Here is a 14,640-nt window from a genome sequence, read left to right on the forward strand (position 1 = left end):
GGTGTCAGGTCAGGTCATGCCTCACAAGCCTTACTCAATTCTTTGAGAATGTGACAAAACACACTGACAATGGAGCAGTGGATGTAGTGTATAATGGATTTTAGCAACACATTTAGAACATAGCGTAGTGGGCCGAAGGGCCTGTACTGTTCTGTGCCGAACTTTTACCCTAATCCTAAATTCTATCATCCATATGCCTATCTAATAGCTGCTTAAATGCCCCTGATGAGGCCAACTCCACTACCCTCTCCAGCTATGCATTCATGCCTTTACCACTCAGTAATGAACCTACCTCTGATGTCTCCCCTATAATCTAGGTCCACTCACTAAAACTATGCGCCCTCATAATAGCTACCTCCACCCTAGGAAAGTGTCTCTGGCTGTCCACTTTGTCTATACCTCTCATCATCTTGTACACCTCTATTAAGTCACCTCTCATCCTTCATCATTCTAAAAGGGAAGCACAATAGCTCTCTCAATTTTTCCTCGTAAGACCTTCCCTCCATTCCAGGCAATATCCTGGTAAATCTCCTCTGCACCTTTTCTAATGCCTCCACATCTTTCTTGTGGAGAGGTGACCGGAACTGGGCACAATACTCCAGATGTGGTCAAACCAAGCTTTCAAATAGCTAGAGCATAACGTCACAGCTCATGAACTCAATCCCTCTAGTAACGAAAGTTAACACATCATATGCCTCAACAACTATCCACCTGGGTGGCAGCTTTCAGGGTTCATGTTCACAGTTCCCCAAGATCCCTTTGATAAGGTTCCACATGGTGAGCTGATTCAGGAAGGAGGCATGGGATTCAGGGAAATTTGGCTGCCTGGATACAAAACTGGCTGTCCAATAGAAGACAGGGGGTGGTAACTGATGGAGAGTATTCAGCCTGGAGTTCGGTGACCAGTGGTGTTCCGCAGACCTTTCCGTTCTGGGACCTTTACTTTGTGATCTTCATAAATGACTTGGACAAGTAAGTGGAAGGGTGGGTTAGTAAGTCTGACGATGACAAGGGTGGTGGACTTGTGGACAGTGTGGAGGCCTGTTGTAGGTTCCAAGGGACATTGACAGGATGCAGAGCTGGCGAAGAAGTGGCAGATGGAATTCAACCCAGCAAAGTGTGAAGTGATTCGTTGTGGAAGGTTGAATTTGAATGCAGAATACAGAGTTAATGGCAGGATTCTCAGCAGCATGGAGGAACAGAGGGATCTTGGGGTCCACGTCCATAGATCCCACCAAGTTGCTAGGGCTGTTAAGAAAGCATATGGTGTGGTGGCTTTCACTGGCAAGGGGAATTGAGTTTAAAAAGCTGCAAGTCTATAGAACTCTGGTTAGACTATACTTGGAATACTGTGTTCAGTTCTGGTCACCTCATTATAGGAAAGATGTGGAAGCTTTAGAGAGGGTGCAGAGGAGATTTACCAGGATGCTGCCTGGACTGGAGTGCAGGTTTTATGAGGAAAGGTCGAGGGAGCAAGAGCTTTCTTCATTGGAGCAAAGAAGGAAGGACGAGAGGTGACTTGACAGGTGTACAAGGTGACGCATCGATAGAACAGATAGCCAGATATTTTCCCCAGGGCAGAAATCACTATTACGAGGGGTCATAATTTTAAGATGACTGGAGGAAGGTATAGGGGAGATGTCAGAAATAGGTTCTTCTCACAGAGTGGTGGGTGAGTGGAATGTGCTGCCAACAGTGATAGTGTCCGATAATTTAGAGACTTAAGTGACTCCCGGCCAGATACATGGACGATAGTAAAATGCAGGGTAGATTGATCCCAGTAGGATAATAGGTCAGCACAATATAGTGGGCTGAAGAACTTGCACTGTACTGTCTTATGTTCTATAATCCAAATTATTTGACTTCAACTGTTCTGTAGGATTCACATTGCTCCAGCAGATATGTGCAAAATACTGTTCTAAAAAGAACAGTCAGTAAAAGGCAACTCAGGTTATTTAAGTTTTAAACTGGCAGAATGTCTTGCATTTATTTCCATTTTTGTTAGGCTGATAACAGGTTTTGAACAGAAGCAAACAGTTATCACATATGGTACCCGTGCAAATTAAGGATTAGTTGCCAATATTCTGCCGAATTCAAACCCCACCCCAAACACCAGTGGAGATACAAAAAAGATAATTAACACATACACAATGGACCAAAAGTGGGTTACAGTCAATCACAAAAATAAAAGAATCTACATCAAGTCAAATTCTTTGACTACCGCCCATTCCTAAGAAACAATTCAGAACTTTGGATAGACTCAGCAAGTCTGACAGCATCTACGGAAAGAGGAACTGTTAACATTTACAATATGACTGCTTCAGAACTGTGCTGAAGCAGCTTAACAATGAAGGACAATTAATCTTCAGAAATCTCCTAGTCATCTGCACAGGAGTCTCTTGACAAGGGCAAAGTAAAATACTGAATCTTTAGAAAAACGTGCAGATTTGAATCAGATGATCCTATGCTCAAATACACAACATTAGTCCCAAAGCTATCCCAATAGCTTTAACAAGCTCATCAAGCCAATTAAAATCTGATGGACTCCAGAGCATACTTCAACTGAAGAGAAGGCACAAATTGCCTAAATACAAAAAAAACACACCCAAAAGTGTTATTTTGTGAAAGTTATGAGTACACCAAAAGTCATATTCTTTTGAGAAAAGAAAAATTTCTTTTAGATTCAGTGTGACAAAAGGTTGAGATTTCTTGAGTTTGGCAATATTACCAGCATGTTTAATACATCCATTTTAACTATAAATGTGATAATGGAGTCCAAGTTGAGGAACTGGGTAGATGTTTTAAACCTTCTGGAGATTATGCAAGATTCTTTGAAATATTAGATTTGTCACGAGCAAGATTTGGAAATTCCATCTACTTTAACTGGGTTCCAATATGAATTGGATTTTTGCTTTCACCCAGGCCTGTTCACCAGAATACAAGCAATATGGATACTGGTTTCATTTGGGTGGATGGAGGAAACTCTCCTGCACTCACATCTTGCGGGTTAGGTTGTGCACCATAGCAAGTGCCCACAGACCTCTTAATATTGAGCAATTCTGGCCTCTTCTCACTGTTTTGCATCTCAATGAGGGCTTGATTTGTAATCTCCCTCATTAACTTGGCCATGTTATGGTTGTACAGGACATTGGTTAGGCCACTTTTGGAATACTGTGTTCAATTCTGGACTCCCTGCTATAAAGAAGGATTGTTAAACTTGAAAGGAATCAGAACAGATTTACCAGGATGTTGCCAGGGTTGGAGGGTTTGAGCCCGAGGGAGAGGCTGAATAGGCTGGGGGATTTTTTCCCTGGAGCAGAGGCTGAGGGGTGACCTTGGAGGTTTATAACTGAGGGCCATGGATAGGATGAGTAGCCAGTTCCTCCCTAGCCCCCACCCCAGGTAACAGAGTCCAAAATTAGAAGGCAACAGATAAAAGACAAGAGGGCAAAAGTCCAGTTCCTAACTAAATTATGTACTCCTCACTACAAATTTTTTTCCCCCTTAAATGTGGTACTCAAGTTATCTGGGGTCAGGGTGGGCATTTCTAGTGCAGTGCCTTCTTGTTGGTTTGAACACCCACTGCTTTAGAAAATTCTGAACACAATTTAGGAACACCAGCCACTCATTAATGCACAATGACTTGAATATGTGCCGAGATATTGGCAATGTAAAGTCCCACATTATAACCACTATGATGTTTGCACCTTGATTGGTTTCTCTATAACATTCCAACCAATTGGTGGGAAAATTCAGAGACTTCCTTGACAAGGCTGGATTAGAATTCCAGACCTCGTTGTATACCCTAACCCTCAGAGCAACCAGTGATGAATGCGATGGCCTGACTCAGGCTGAAGAGTCACCAGGCTTTCTTTTATCCTACTGCAGGAAGGTCACAGTTTAAAGTTTCTTTTCCCCCCCCCCCCCCCCTCGTTTTTTTAAAAAAAAGGAGAGAAATGTTTATCTGCTACCTGCTTCTTTGAGGCAACCTTCTCCTGCCCAAAACATCTCATTCAGGCCAGTGATAATCAAAGTGCTTTTGAACCTTAGGAACTCAGCCACAAAAAACGTTCAGATCAGTAACTGCTGGGGTTGTCCAAGAGATCTGATACTTACAGTTGAAAACATCTGAAGAGCTGAAAGATGCCTCTGCATGTTTCTTGGAACATCAGGTGGTTGCTGGACACTAGCTGCTCAGCTAGCGCTGCATGGTAAATTCTTATATCAATGGCTGGGATAGCAGGGGCAACTACAGACAAGACTCTACTGGTCTGCATATACAGCGGAGTCAGGTGGACTACTTTGCTGAAGATCAGAAGTCAGACACGACCAGGTTTATTTAGAATCACTAGTTTTCAGAGCTTTGCCCCTTGGGCCAGCAGCAGGACTGTGGCGCACACAGCCACAGAATTTATAGGCAGAGACCAAAAGATCAGACAAAAAGCAGGGTGTCAACAGGCTAAGATAAAAGGTCTGTGCAGGTGATGAAGAATGTCAGACAGTGTGAATCAAGTGACTAAGAAATGAGGGAATGACATAATCCAATCGTGAGGCAGCAAGATAATTGCAAAAGTTAAAAGTAAAAATAAACCACATGACTGGAACATAATAGGTATAAGAATCACATGCCAGAGGTCTAACCAGAGTGATAAGTAATCCAAACGTGTATGAACTAAGGTAGAGGTCATATTTTATCAAGGTGCTTATGTCAGAACAGGGTAGTAACAAAGGCTTTACAGATACAGAAGTGTGGTAGGGTCACAGTGTGACACGAACCCAAGATCATAACTTGGGCCATCTTCATGGGTACAGAACTTGGCCATCAGTTTCTGCTCAGTAAGTCTGCATTATTGCGCATCTCAAAAGGCAGTCTTGGAAAATGGTTACCCAAAGATCGGAGGCTGAATGTCCTTGATCGCTGAAGTGCTCTCACTGGGAGGGTGTGGCAACAGTTGCCATGTCCATTCATCCATTGTTGTGACATATGCATGGTCTTGCAGTGAATGAAGTAGATGACATTGGCTGAGTCATACAAGTACCCCACCATGTAAATGGCAGGTGGTGCTCCCACATATAGTAGCATCCACGTCAATGGACTGACATGTCTTAGACCATATGACGATAAGACAGAAGAAAAAATTAGGCCATGTCTTGAAGAGTCCTATTATTCAGACTGTTGACGAACTTTTGATTTCTGCCCATAAATTCAGTGCCTGTATGCTTCTCTCACTTCACCTGACAATGGGGCAATGCTCCAAAAGCTCAACTTCAATTAAACCTGTTGGACTATAACCTGGGTGTTGTCTGACTTCTGACCTTGTCCATCCCAGTCCAAAACTGGTACCTCCACATAATGACCTACTTTACTTTAGTATTCAAGGAAAGAAATTACAGTCAATTTGAATCTTGTCCTAAGAACAGCTGCCTTTCTGGAGGAGTCATTGACTAATAGGAGCAGAGATTCAATCTCAATCTCAATCTCAATAAAGGCAAACACAGTCCTGGTTCAAATTACCAATATTAGTTCCATGATTGAGCTATCTGGATTCACAAGTCTCAATACATTTGCACAGTGCCAATGTGTAAGTTGCATGCAAACACTAATTATTCAAATATGGTGCAGCACAAAAATTTGTAAAATATTGATTGAAATTAGGAAATTCAAATTATCTCCAGTTTCTACAGCTTATAGATTAGCATATCATCTTCAATAATTCTGCTCATGCTCTCCACTGGGGCAGTATTGTAGCATAACTTCCCTCTCAGCTACACTGGCTTCCTGCAGCTCATGCAGGTAACAAACCAAATAATTTTTTGTCTAAGTCAACAGACTAGGTCTGCAGAAAGCAAAAATAGCCACTGTCACTCTATCCACCTTTTGTAAGGATTCGGCAAAGCTATATTTAAACATTGCAATTTAAAGCCAAAAGAAAAAGCAAGTTTACCATCTTACTGGCTACAAGCTTGAATGCTCCAGCTCATTGAATACACAAATTTAAATAGCCAATTTGTATCTTCAGTGCATGAAACAAAACTTGAATCATTCAAATAAGCATGTTTACTTAAAACATACAGTACAAGAAGGAAAGGGGATAAGATGGCAGGTGGGGAGTGGAAGAAGAGTTTCATTAGCAGGTTGACAGTGAATTAATTTAGTAGATTAAGATATTGGAGAGTCTGCCTTTTCCCCAACCTGGGGAGAGAGACAGAAGGATAGTCAGCTAGCAAGATGGAGGAAGTAAAAAGAAAAAGAAACTTAACTGACTGCGCTCAGCATAGCTAAGGTCAGAAAGCTGACTGTGAAAAGTGAACAAAGGTCAACTCCAGATTTAAGGGTAGGATGACTTTTTAAATTACTCTTGCTCAAGAAAAGCTGTGTAGTATTAATTCGATTTACAAACTGTGCTAGAAACAATCCTTTGTAAATTTAGTAATATTTACACCAGATGCAAGAGACAATATTGAATAAGATTGTGACACAAATGGTGGGAAGTTATCACTATATCCTGGTTTACACAATATTTGTTAGCTAAACACCCCTGAACACAAATACAAAATGAAGACTCCTACACCAGCTTTGCTCTGTGGTAGTGCTCAAGTTAGAAATTGTCTGTTTTGAAGCAAAATTTAGGATGATAGCTGAAGAGCAGCCAAGAGTGTATGCTACATCTTCCAAGCGCTGTCTTTCAGATGACATAGTAAAGTGAGGCCCCATTTGGCTGTGCTGGTAAACGTAAAAACAGCCAACACCACTGTTGGAGGAAAAAAAACAGGGCATTTATCTCACGGCCAACGAAATTTTGCCACACCCAAGATGATCATGTTTGCCTGCAAAATGGTTACAATTGGGGAAAAACAATACAATGACTGTGAAAACACCAAGGAAGTGAAAAGTACTTCATAAATGCAAGGTTTTTTTTCTTTAAAAATATGTAAAGGCACCCATATCCAAGAGGGCTTGTAATTACTAGACAATCTTAAGTTCATAGAATCACTAGTGGGGTGAAATCAGGCCCTTTGGCCCTAACAAGTCCACTCTGACCATTAGAGCATCCCACCCAGACCCATACCCCCTATAAACCCACCTAATCTACACATCCCTGAACAATACACGCAACTTAGCATGGCCAGCACATCTTTTGACTGTGGGAGGAAACCCACACAGACATGGGAAGAACATGCAAAATCCACACAGGTTCAATTCCAGCCCCTGGCAACTGAGTCCCTGGTGCTGTGAGGCAGCAGTGCTAACCACTGAGCCATGCTGCCCTAAATCATGGTTTGTCATTATTGGGACATATCTGCATAAACTCAAATCAAGATTTTCATCATGAGGCCAAATCTAGAAACAATTCAGTTTTGGGAAACAAATAATCACAGGTGCTAGAAATCCACAATAAGAGACAAGTGCTAGAAAAGCTCAGATCAGGCAATGGCCATTAAGAGAAACATTTAACATTTCAGGTCCATGACCTTTCATGAATCAAAGAGAAAGACAGGTTATTGTTAAAGACTGACGGGGGGGGGGGAAAACAGAGGGATGATAGTGGTTGTAGTGATAAGAGGAACAAAGGAAAAACCAGCAAGACTTGAAATTTGGAGACAACAGGTTTGACTATTACTTAAAGTAGAAACCAATACATTTGATTTTCTTAAAGAGGTGGTAACAGGTAGAATGACGGTTTTAGACCAAAAAAGCTGGAATCCAAGGCAAACAAACAGGAGTCTGGAAGAACACAGCAGGCCAGGGAGTATTTGGAGGAAAGGAACAGTCAACGTTTCGGGTATTACCCTTATCAGAGAGATTGACTGCTGTTTTCCCCCAGATGCTGCCTGGCCTGCTGTGTTCTTCCAGCCTCCTGTTTGTCTACAAATAAACAATGTTTGCAAGAAGTGAGGCTTTTTAAAAATCTGAAAGCACTATGAAGGAAACGGAATAAAAGCCAACATAGTGAACAAGAAAAAAGTGGGAATACAGAATGGAGGCTAGGATTATAATCAAAATAGCTGAACTCAAGGTTAAGTATTCAGAAAGCTGTAGAATGCCAAATTGAAAGATAAATGTTGTCATTGCTCAGGATTACTCTGAACTTCACTGAAATACTAAAGCAGACGAAGGACAGAAAGATCAGCATGCAAACAGGGTGAAAAACTAAAATGACAGACAACCAGAAATCTTGGTATCAAACACAGTTGCTGGAAGAGCTCAGAAGGTCTGGCAGCATCTGTGGACGAGAAGAGATAATGGGAAATGGAGATGCTGGAGAATCTGAGATAACAAAGTGTGGAGCTGGATGAACATAGCAGGCCAAGCAGCATCTCAGGTGCACAAAAGCAGACGTTTCAAGCCTAAATGCTTCTTGGCCTGCTGTGTTCACACAGCTCCACACTTATCTGTGAAGGAGAACTTGCTTTCAGAATTAATGTGTAAATAAGGGATCACCCAGTTTGGTCTCCCCATCATTGTGAAACCATGAATAGCAAATACAGTATGCTAAATTAACAGATTACAGTCACAGGAGGATGATGTGGGGCCTTGAAAAAAATACAGAAGAGACAGGAGATACAGCATCGGTTCTAAACTTGCACGGAAACAAGCAACAGAAGGGAGGGAGTAACAAGGACATATCACACAGGGTACAGTTTCTAGAGGACACTGAAAGATCAACGCAGGACAAGATGTGTTTGAACATTCCATCACACTGGAGATGGTGGAAATTGAAGAACCAGCTGACTACAGGAGCCTAGGAGGGGTGGAAAGCAAGGACAAATGGAAACCTATCATGGTAGTGAAGGCATTCTGGATGCTATCCCCATCTTGTTCTGGTTTAATTTGCCCTTTTGTTTTACTGGGTTGGTCTTCATGTTTCTTTCTTTACCCCCTCGTGGTGCAGTCAACAGTTTTTACGTTGCAATTCGCACTTCATTTGTACATAAGTAGTTGGATCCTGTCCCAATTGTTGCAAAGCATTAAATAAAAAAATTAGAAAGAAGATAATCAATGAGTACTGGAAGTGTTATTTTATCTTGTCACAAATACTGTAAGAAATTGTAAACTAAGAACAATTTCTCAAAGTCCAAGTTCTTAAAAGTAACATAACCGGGCACAATTAAAGCCACAAAGTATCTATCTACACAAAATTACACAATAGACCATTAGTTACTAAAATCAACATATTGCTGCCAATAATGAAGTGCCTTTTTGTTCAGTAATGTTTGACCAATTACATTTTCAGATGATTTTAATATACAAAAACCAAGTTGGAATTTTAAAACACAAAAAAAATGTTGGAGAAAGAAGGAAAATGGGAAGGTGGAAATAATTACATTGGATCAATGGGCTGAAGTTTAACTGCATATAAAATAGGGATACCAAAGGTGACAGGGCTCTTTTGTTGGAGGCTGCACAGAGTATTTACAAATTGGTGATTTTTACATCAACTGGATCACCCTACTCTGCCAGGAAACTCTATCTAATGTGAACGAAGGAGAATTGCACGCACAACGCATTAGATATAAAATGGTCAGTGGCTTCAAAACCAGATTGATGGGGTAAACGTTGAGAATTGTTTACAAGAACCCAATATGAATTAAGTTTACTAGTACCAATCCAATTCAAAAATGTGACAGCTTGCCCAGGTAATAGAAGCAGTGCTGTAGGAAGGAAATCAAACCCAAGAAACCTTGGAAACAAATTCCCAACATTGTTATATGTCACTTGAAGGGCATAAATCTAAGCTTCCATTCAACACACAAAACCACCTTAAAAATGCAAAGACAACAATTCAAACCCATTAGGGATAGTTAACTTATATTTGTTCAGGGTAAGTTCTGACGGTCTTATTTACCAGAGGTCACTATAATTAGCAGTGAATCAGTGAAGAATATACAAGACCAAAATGTGAAGTTCATAGGGAGGAATTTGTGGGGGCTTGAACAAGAGAAGTGATAGGACATTTATAGCATTTGCCCTAAACTTGCACAGAAATGGGCCACAAAGAAAGAGGGAATAACAAGGATGTATCATCACGTAGGGTATAGTCTCTATAGAACAGTGAAAGTTCAAACGCAGGACAATGTGTTGGGACATTCCACCACACTGCAGGTGGTGGAAATTGAGGTTCATCACAAACACAGTTGTTTTGAAGCTTACACACTGGATTGTTCTATAAAAAAGGATTCCAGAAGTGTTGCATATTGAAATAATTTATGAAAAGATTTCTAATATATGGATGAAATAAAAGGAACTGCAGAATCAGAGATAAGATCTGATTGTGCAGGATTTTTTTTCTATGCCTTGCTCAAGTACCAGTTAATATGTTTGAAGCAAAACAGGACATTTCAGGTCTTCTACAGAATTCAATTCAACTTTAGACTAGCACTGTGCAGGATAGCACAGCTCCAGAAATGCGTTAAATCTATCCCATCCAAAAAGAGTCTTGTTTTACATAAAAAAAAGGTTTTCCAAAAGCAGCAAAAACCCTTTTTTGCATTCACATTGAGTTGTTTTACCCTCTTCAGTCAAATGGTATGACATTGTAGTAGGAACACCAAGAGGCTTACAGAAAATAAAAGACCGCTCACGATGTGAACCTGTTTCCATGACAACAGATGTCAATTATGTTGACTTTATAAATAATAAAGATGCTTTTATTCTTCCTGGGTAGAAGTTGCCACTTTGGGTAAACTATTTCTTCAAGTGATGTGCATGTCTGGTAGTATGTCAATTTTCTGGATCACTCACTTTAACACCAAGTGCTCCACAATTCAGGATTAAAACTCAATCCAAAACTCACGTGACATTAAAACGTCAGTAGTTAGAAACAAACAAACAGCAATAACAGAAGCCACCTTGTTTGGCACAAGACTAAAATTTTGTGGATGAGATAAAATGGCACAGTAATTAAAAGTTAATTTAACAGTGGATTACCAAAGAAAAAAATTATATTAAAGAAAGAAATAAGAGGAACCAAAAAAAAGGGCAGGCTTAAAAGAGGTGGGTATGTTTGCACGAGAGAGAAGGGCAGATAAAACCAATGATCGCTGGATGATAGATAAAAAGAATGACATATTAGCTTGATTGTATCAAGGAGAATCAGGCTGAATAGAAAAGAGTGTGCAGAGGTGACAAAAGGAAATAAGAGGGACTACAAGAATACAAAATGGGTAACTAAACTAAAAAAGGAATCTTAAAAGATCCCCTGTACACTAACTATACAATGTTGCAGATTTTGAAAAAAAAAGTGGCAATCCACTTGTAGAGACAGGAGTCATGTCCAAGATATTAAATGAGCACTTTATAAGAAGTGGATGCCAAGTAAGAGGACTTGGCCAAAAAGCAATGGCAAACAAGGAGGTTGCTGGGATACTGCCACAGATAAAAATAGAGGGGAGACACTGGAGAGGCTGGGACTATATAAAAGTGAATAAATCACTGACTGTATGAGATGCTGAAGGGAAGAGCTGAAATTACAGGAGGTGCTAGCCACATTCTTTCAGGCCTCCCTAGATACAGGCTAATGGAGTAGCACAATTGTTACACCCTTGCTGAAATAAAAGAAGGGTATAAGTTTACAAATCATAAGGGAATCAGTAACAAGAAAAAAAGTTTTTAAAAACAGTAAGGCGGAAGAAAACAACAGGCTCCTGGAGAGAAGGCTGAAACAATCGGAGAGCGGGGGACAAACCCAATTCAAATTTTCACTGAAATAACAGTGGATAGGGCAGTGTTGTTAATATGTATACGGACTTGAAGATTCAATACGTCAATACAACCATAATTAACAAAGCCCATAGGACTGTAAGCTTTATTAAAAAAAACAATAAAAGCTTACTGTAGTACAATTTAGGGTTTGAATTAGCTCTTATGCATCTTTGTTGCTTGAATCAGTAAAACATACACGCCATCAGGGTGGGGGATGTAGCAGGGAAACCAAAAGGAGTAAGTTTATAACAAACGTTTCTATTTATGGAAGTTTATAATGGGGGTCAGAACAAGTGGAGAAAGAAAGCATGCAATGATTAGAAATAAACTATGTACTGTAGGCACAGAATTCGAGGATATATACAAATCATTATCCTGCCTTCTGACAAACTGATTTATTTGCAATCAACCTCAGACATTTTTCACACAGACATTTCACACGAATTCAATTTAGAGACAAAGTCTCCTTAACTTACCGGCTTCGGCATTTTGTCTGTCCTGGTAAATAGCACAATACTCTGAAAATTGAAATAACCGGGGAAAACAAAGTAAATGAAGTATCAAATCCACATTTCAATATTTTAAATACAACCAGTGCACATATCATAGCAGTACCAGATATACTCAATACCCGTTTTCAAAGATAGCCAACCATCCACCCCTAAGCTGAGAACGACACACCTTTCGCTCTTTACAACGTGATGAACTAGTTCAATATGCATCCGGAGGCGGGTAAAGGATGACTGATGACTAACGAAGCCAATAGGGGCACAATTAGTGAGTTTGCAGCCTACAACCGGAGAGAGGCACCTAGCCTATGATTGACAGCGACAGCCGCCGCTCGAGCTGCTCAACCCGCAGCAGTGGTTGGACGAGAGATCATTGGTTTAATAAAACCGTTAAACAGCCCCAATCTGAGCGGCCGGGAGGCGGGACGTGCAGCTTCTCAATGCATGAACGAATTTGATTATTTAGCGCAATAGAAATAAGTTATAGTTAAGCTATTTGGCGCCTTCTAACAGTTGATGGGGGAAGGGGAAAGCTTAGAGGAAATAAGCGCAAAATACTTTTTTTTCCATTTTAAGAAATGAAGCTACAGAACTATAAACAGACAAAATTTCTTTTACACCTTGTTTTCAGTGGCAGCAACGAAGCCCACTGCAAAGAGGACAATAATTGAGTTGCTGGCGCAGTTCAGCACACCTCCAGAATAAAACTTCAGGGTGCCTACGTGTTCCGTGCCTTGTTACAGTAATCACCGGAACACATATTTCTTCAAAAAGACCAGAGATTAAATTAACTTTATGTTTCCACTTTGTTAGAAACACGTTTGTCACAAATGCCTTGTGGCTAAAAGGATCTTCAGCCCACGCACACGATCTGTTATACACGTACACAGCTCGTGGCGGGTTTGGTTTAAAACGTTTCACAAGTGTGAGGGAGAAATGGTGTTGATTTTGAATCTTCAGCTGCGGGGAAGATGGCGAAATATGCAGCACACGATCCACAGATTCAAAAGCAAAATTCCAAGATCTGAATTTTTTAAAAATAAGCTTTAAATCTCCCAAGCCGCTTAACTGTTATAGTACCAAGTCTCACTAGCCCGGGCTTCTTACTAGGGGAAAAAGACGCGATTTATCGATGCTCATACCGATTGGTAATTAAATAACGTTTGTCGCGCAAGGAAATTCTTCGTCTCTGGTGTATGCAGCTCAGTATTTTTCCACAAGTAAAAATAGTTCTATTTAAGCAGAGGAATGTAACGGGAATAGCCCTAGCCTTCAATATACCTTTAGGCCTGACAACGAACTAAAGACACAGACACGGGGGGGGGAGAGAGAGAGAGAGAGAGAGAGAGAATGAAGAAATAATCAAATCTTCAATGCACACTACAAGCTTTACATTGACAGTAAGACAAAAATAGAAACAGAATTTACCTGGGCTTAAATGCGGACCTCTAAAGGTCACGTGAGAAAAGCTCCCAAACAAATTGTCCTTCTCAAATTTCTTTGCTGTTGATAATGAAGCGGTGCAATCTTCAGCAATGAGAATGCAACATGGCCGCCAGTGAGAGCAAGGCGTGGTCCCCACTGACACATCTCAGTGCCGCCGTCATCTACATGGCGCTGCCTTGCTGCCCCTCACTCTCCACAAACTGAGAAGATACGGAAATGTCCAAGTTGTCCGCAGGGCACTGAAAGCCGGACCAACGACCCGCAGTAACAGCATTCAGCACACTGTCAGCAGCTGCCCAGGAGCAGCTTCTGTGCTTTACCACCGCAGTCTCTGCGGAGCTAGGTCGCAACTCCAAGTTGAGAGAAGGACACAAATTGATACATTTTTATTACAAAGTATGAATAATCACTACTTTGTACGATCTGGATGTTAAAACTGTACCTCCTCTCCTACCAACATGTCAACGCAAATAAGTAGCGAGCATTACAATTTAAATGATACGTTCTGTCAGAAAATTTTCAAATACCTTAATCATCCTTTTCCCCCCCAAAATATGTACAAACGCTAACTTGGGAGATGCGAATTATATAACGCACTTGTGAGGTACGATGTTCATTCCTTAAATATATTACGTATTCCCTCTCCAAATATTATGCATAAATCGTAGGTGCGTATTTTGAACGATATAATTGAAAGAGCTCATTTAATTACTTTCTCAAACAATGTAATTTAATGTAACTAAATACCTCTTGAGGTTACACATTAATTTTTGTCAAATTGGTTAGAAAATTGATTTCCTGAACCCGTCCAGATTCATCTTAAGTTGGATGTGCCACGCAATTCTTCAGGAACAGCATTACGTTGCAAATGTGTGGGAATATGGACCACAGGCTGCTCTCTTGTTCGTGATATATTTAATGGCTCATAAACTGCTGTTTTCATGTTTCATTAAATTTGACTCTTCACACCACTGGAAGTCC

At 40.6% G+C, this 14,640-nt stretch overlaps 1 protein-coding gene across 3 annotated transcripts in view; it reads right to left on the reverse strand.

Annotated features, from left to right (window-relative positions):
* The window catches only part of LOC125453233 (radixin), a 65,564-nt gene extending 51,557 nt beyond the window's left edge, over positions 1–14,007 (reverse strand). The window contains exons 1-2 of one of the 3 annotated variants that reach the window (XM_048532544.2): positions 13,642–14,007; positions 12,181–12,222 (exon numbers count right to left, since the gene is read on the reverse strand). In XM_048532544.2, the coding sequence (XP_048388501.1) occupies positions 12,181–12,192 (12 nt within the window). In that variant the 5' untranslated portion in view covers positions 12,193–12,222; positions 13,642–14,007. Of the gene's footprint in view, positions 1–12,180; positions 12,223–12,319; positions 12,402–13,641 lie in introns of those variants that run through there. The other 2 variants (XM_048532545.2, XM_048532546.2) reach the window with 2 other exon arrangements.
* Positions 14,008–14,640: the final 633 nt, after the last annotated feature.

This window comes from Stegostoma tigrinum, chromosome 6, assembly GCF_030684315.1.
Source record: "Stegostoma tigrinum isolate sSteTig4 chromosome 6, sSteTig4.hap1, whole genome shotgun sequence".
In the NCBI taxonomy this organism is placed as follows: domain Eukaryota; kingdom Metazoa; phylum Chordata; class Chondrichthyes; order Orectolobiformes; family Stegostomatidae; genus Stegostoma; species Stegostoma tigrinum.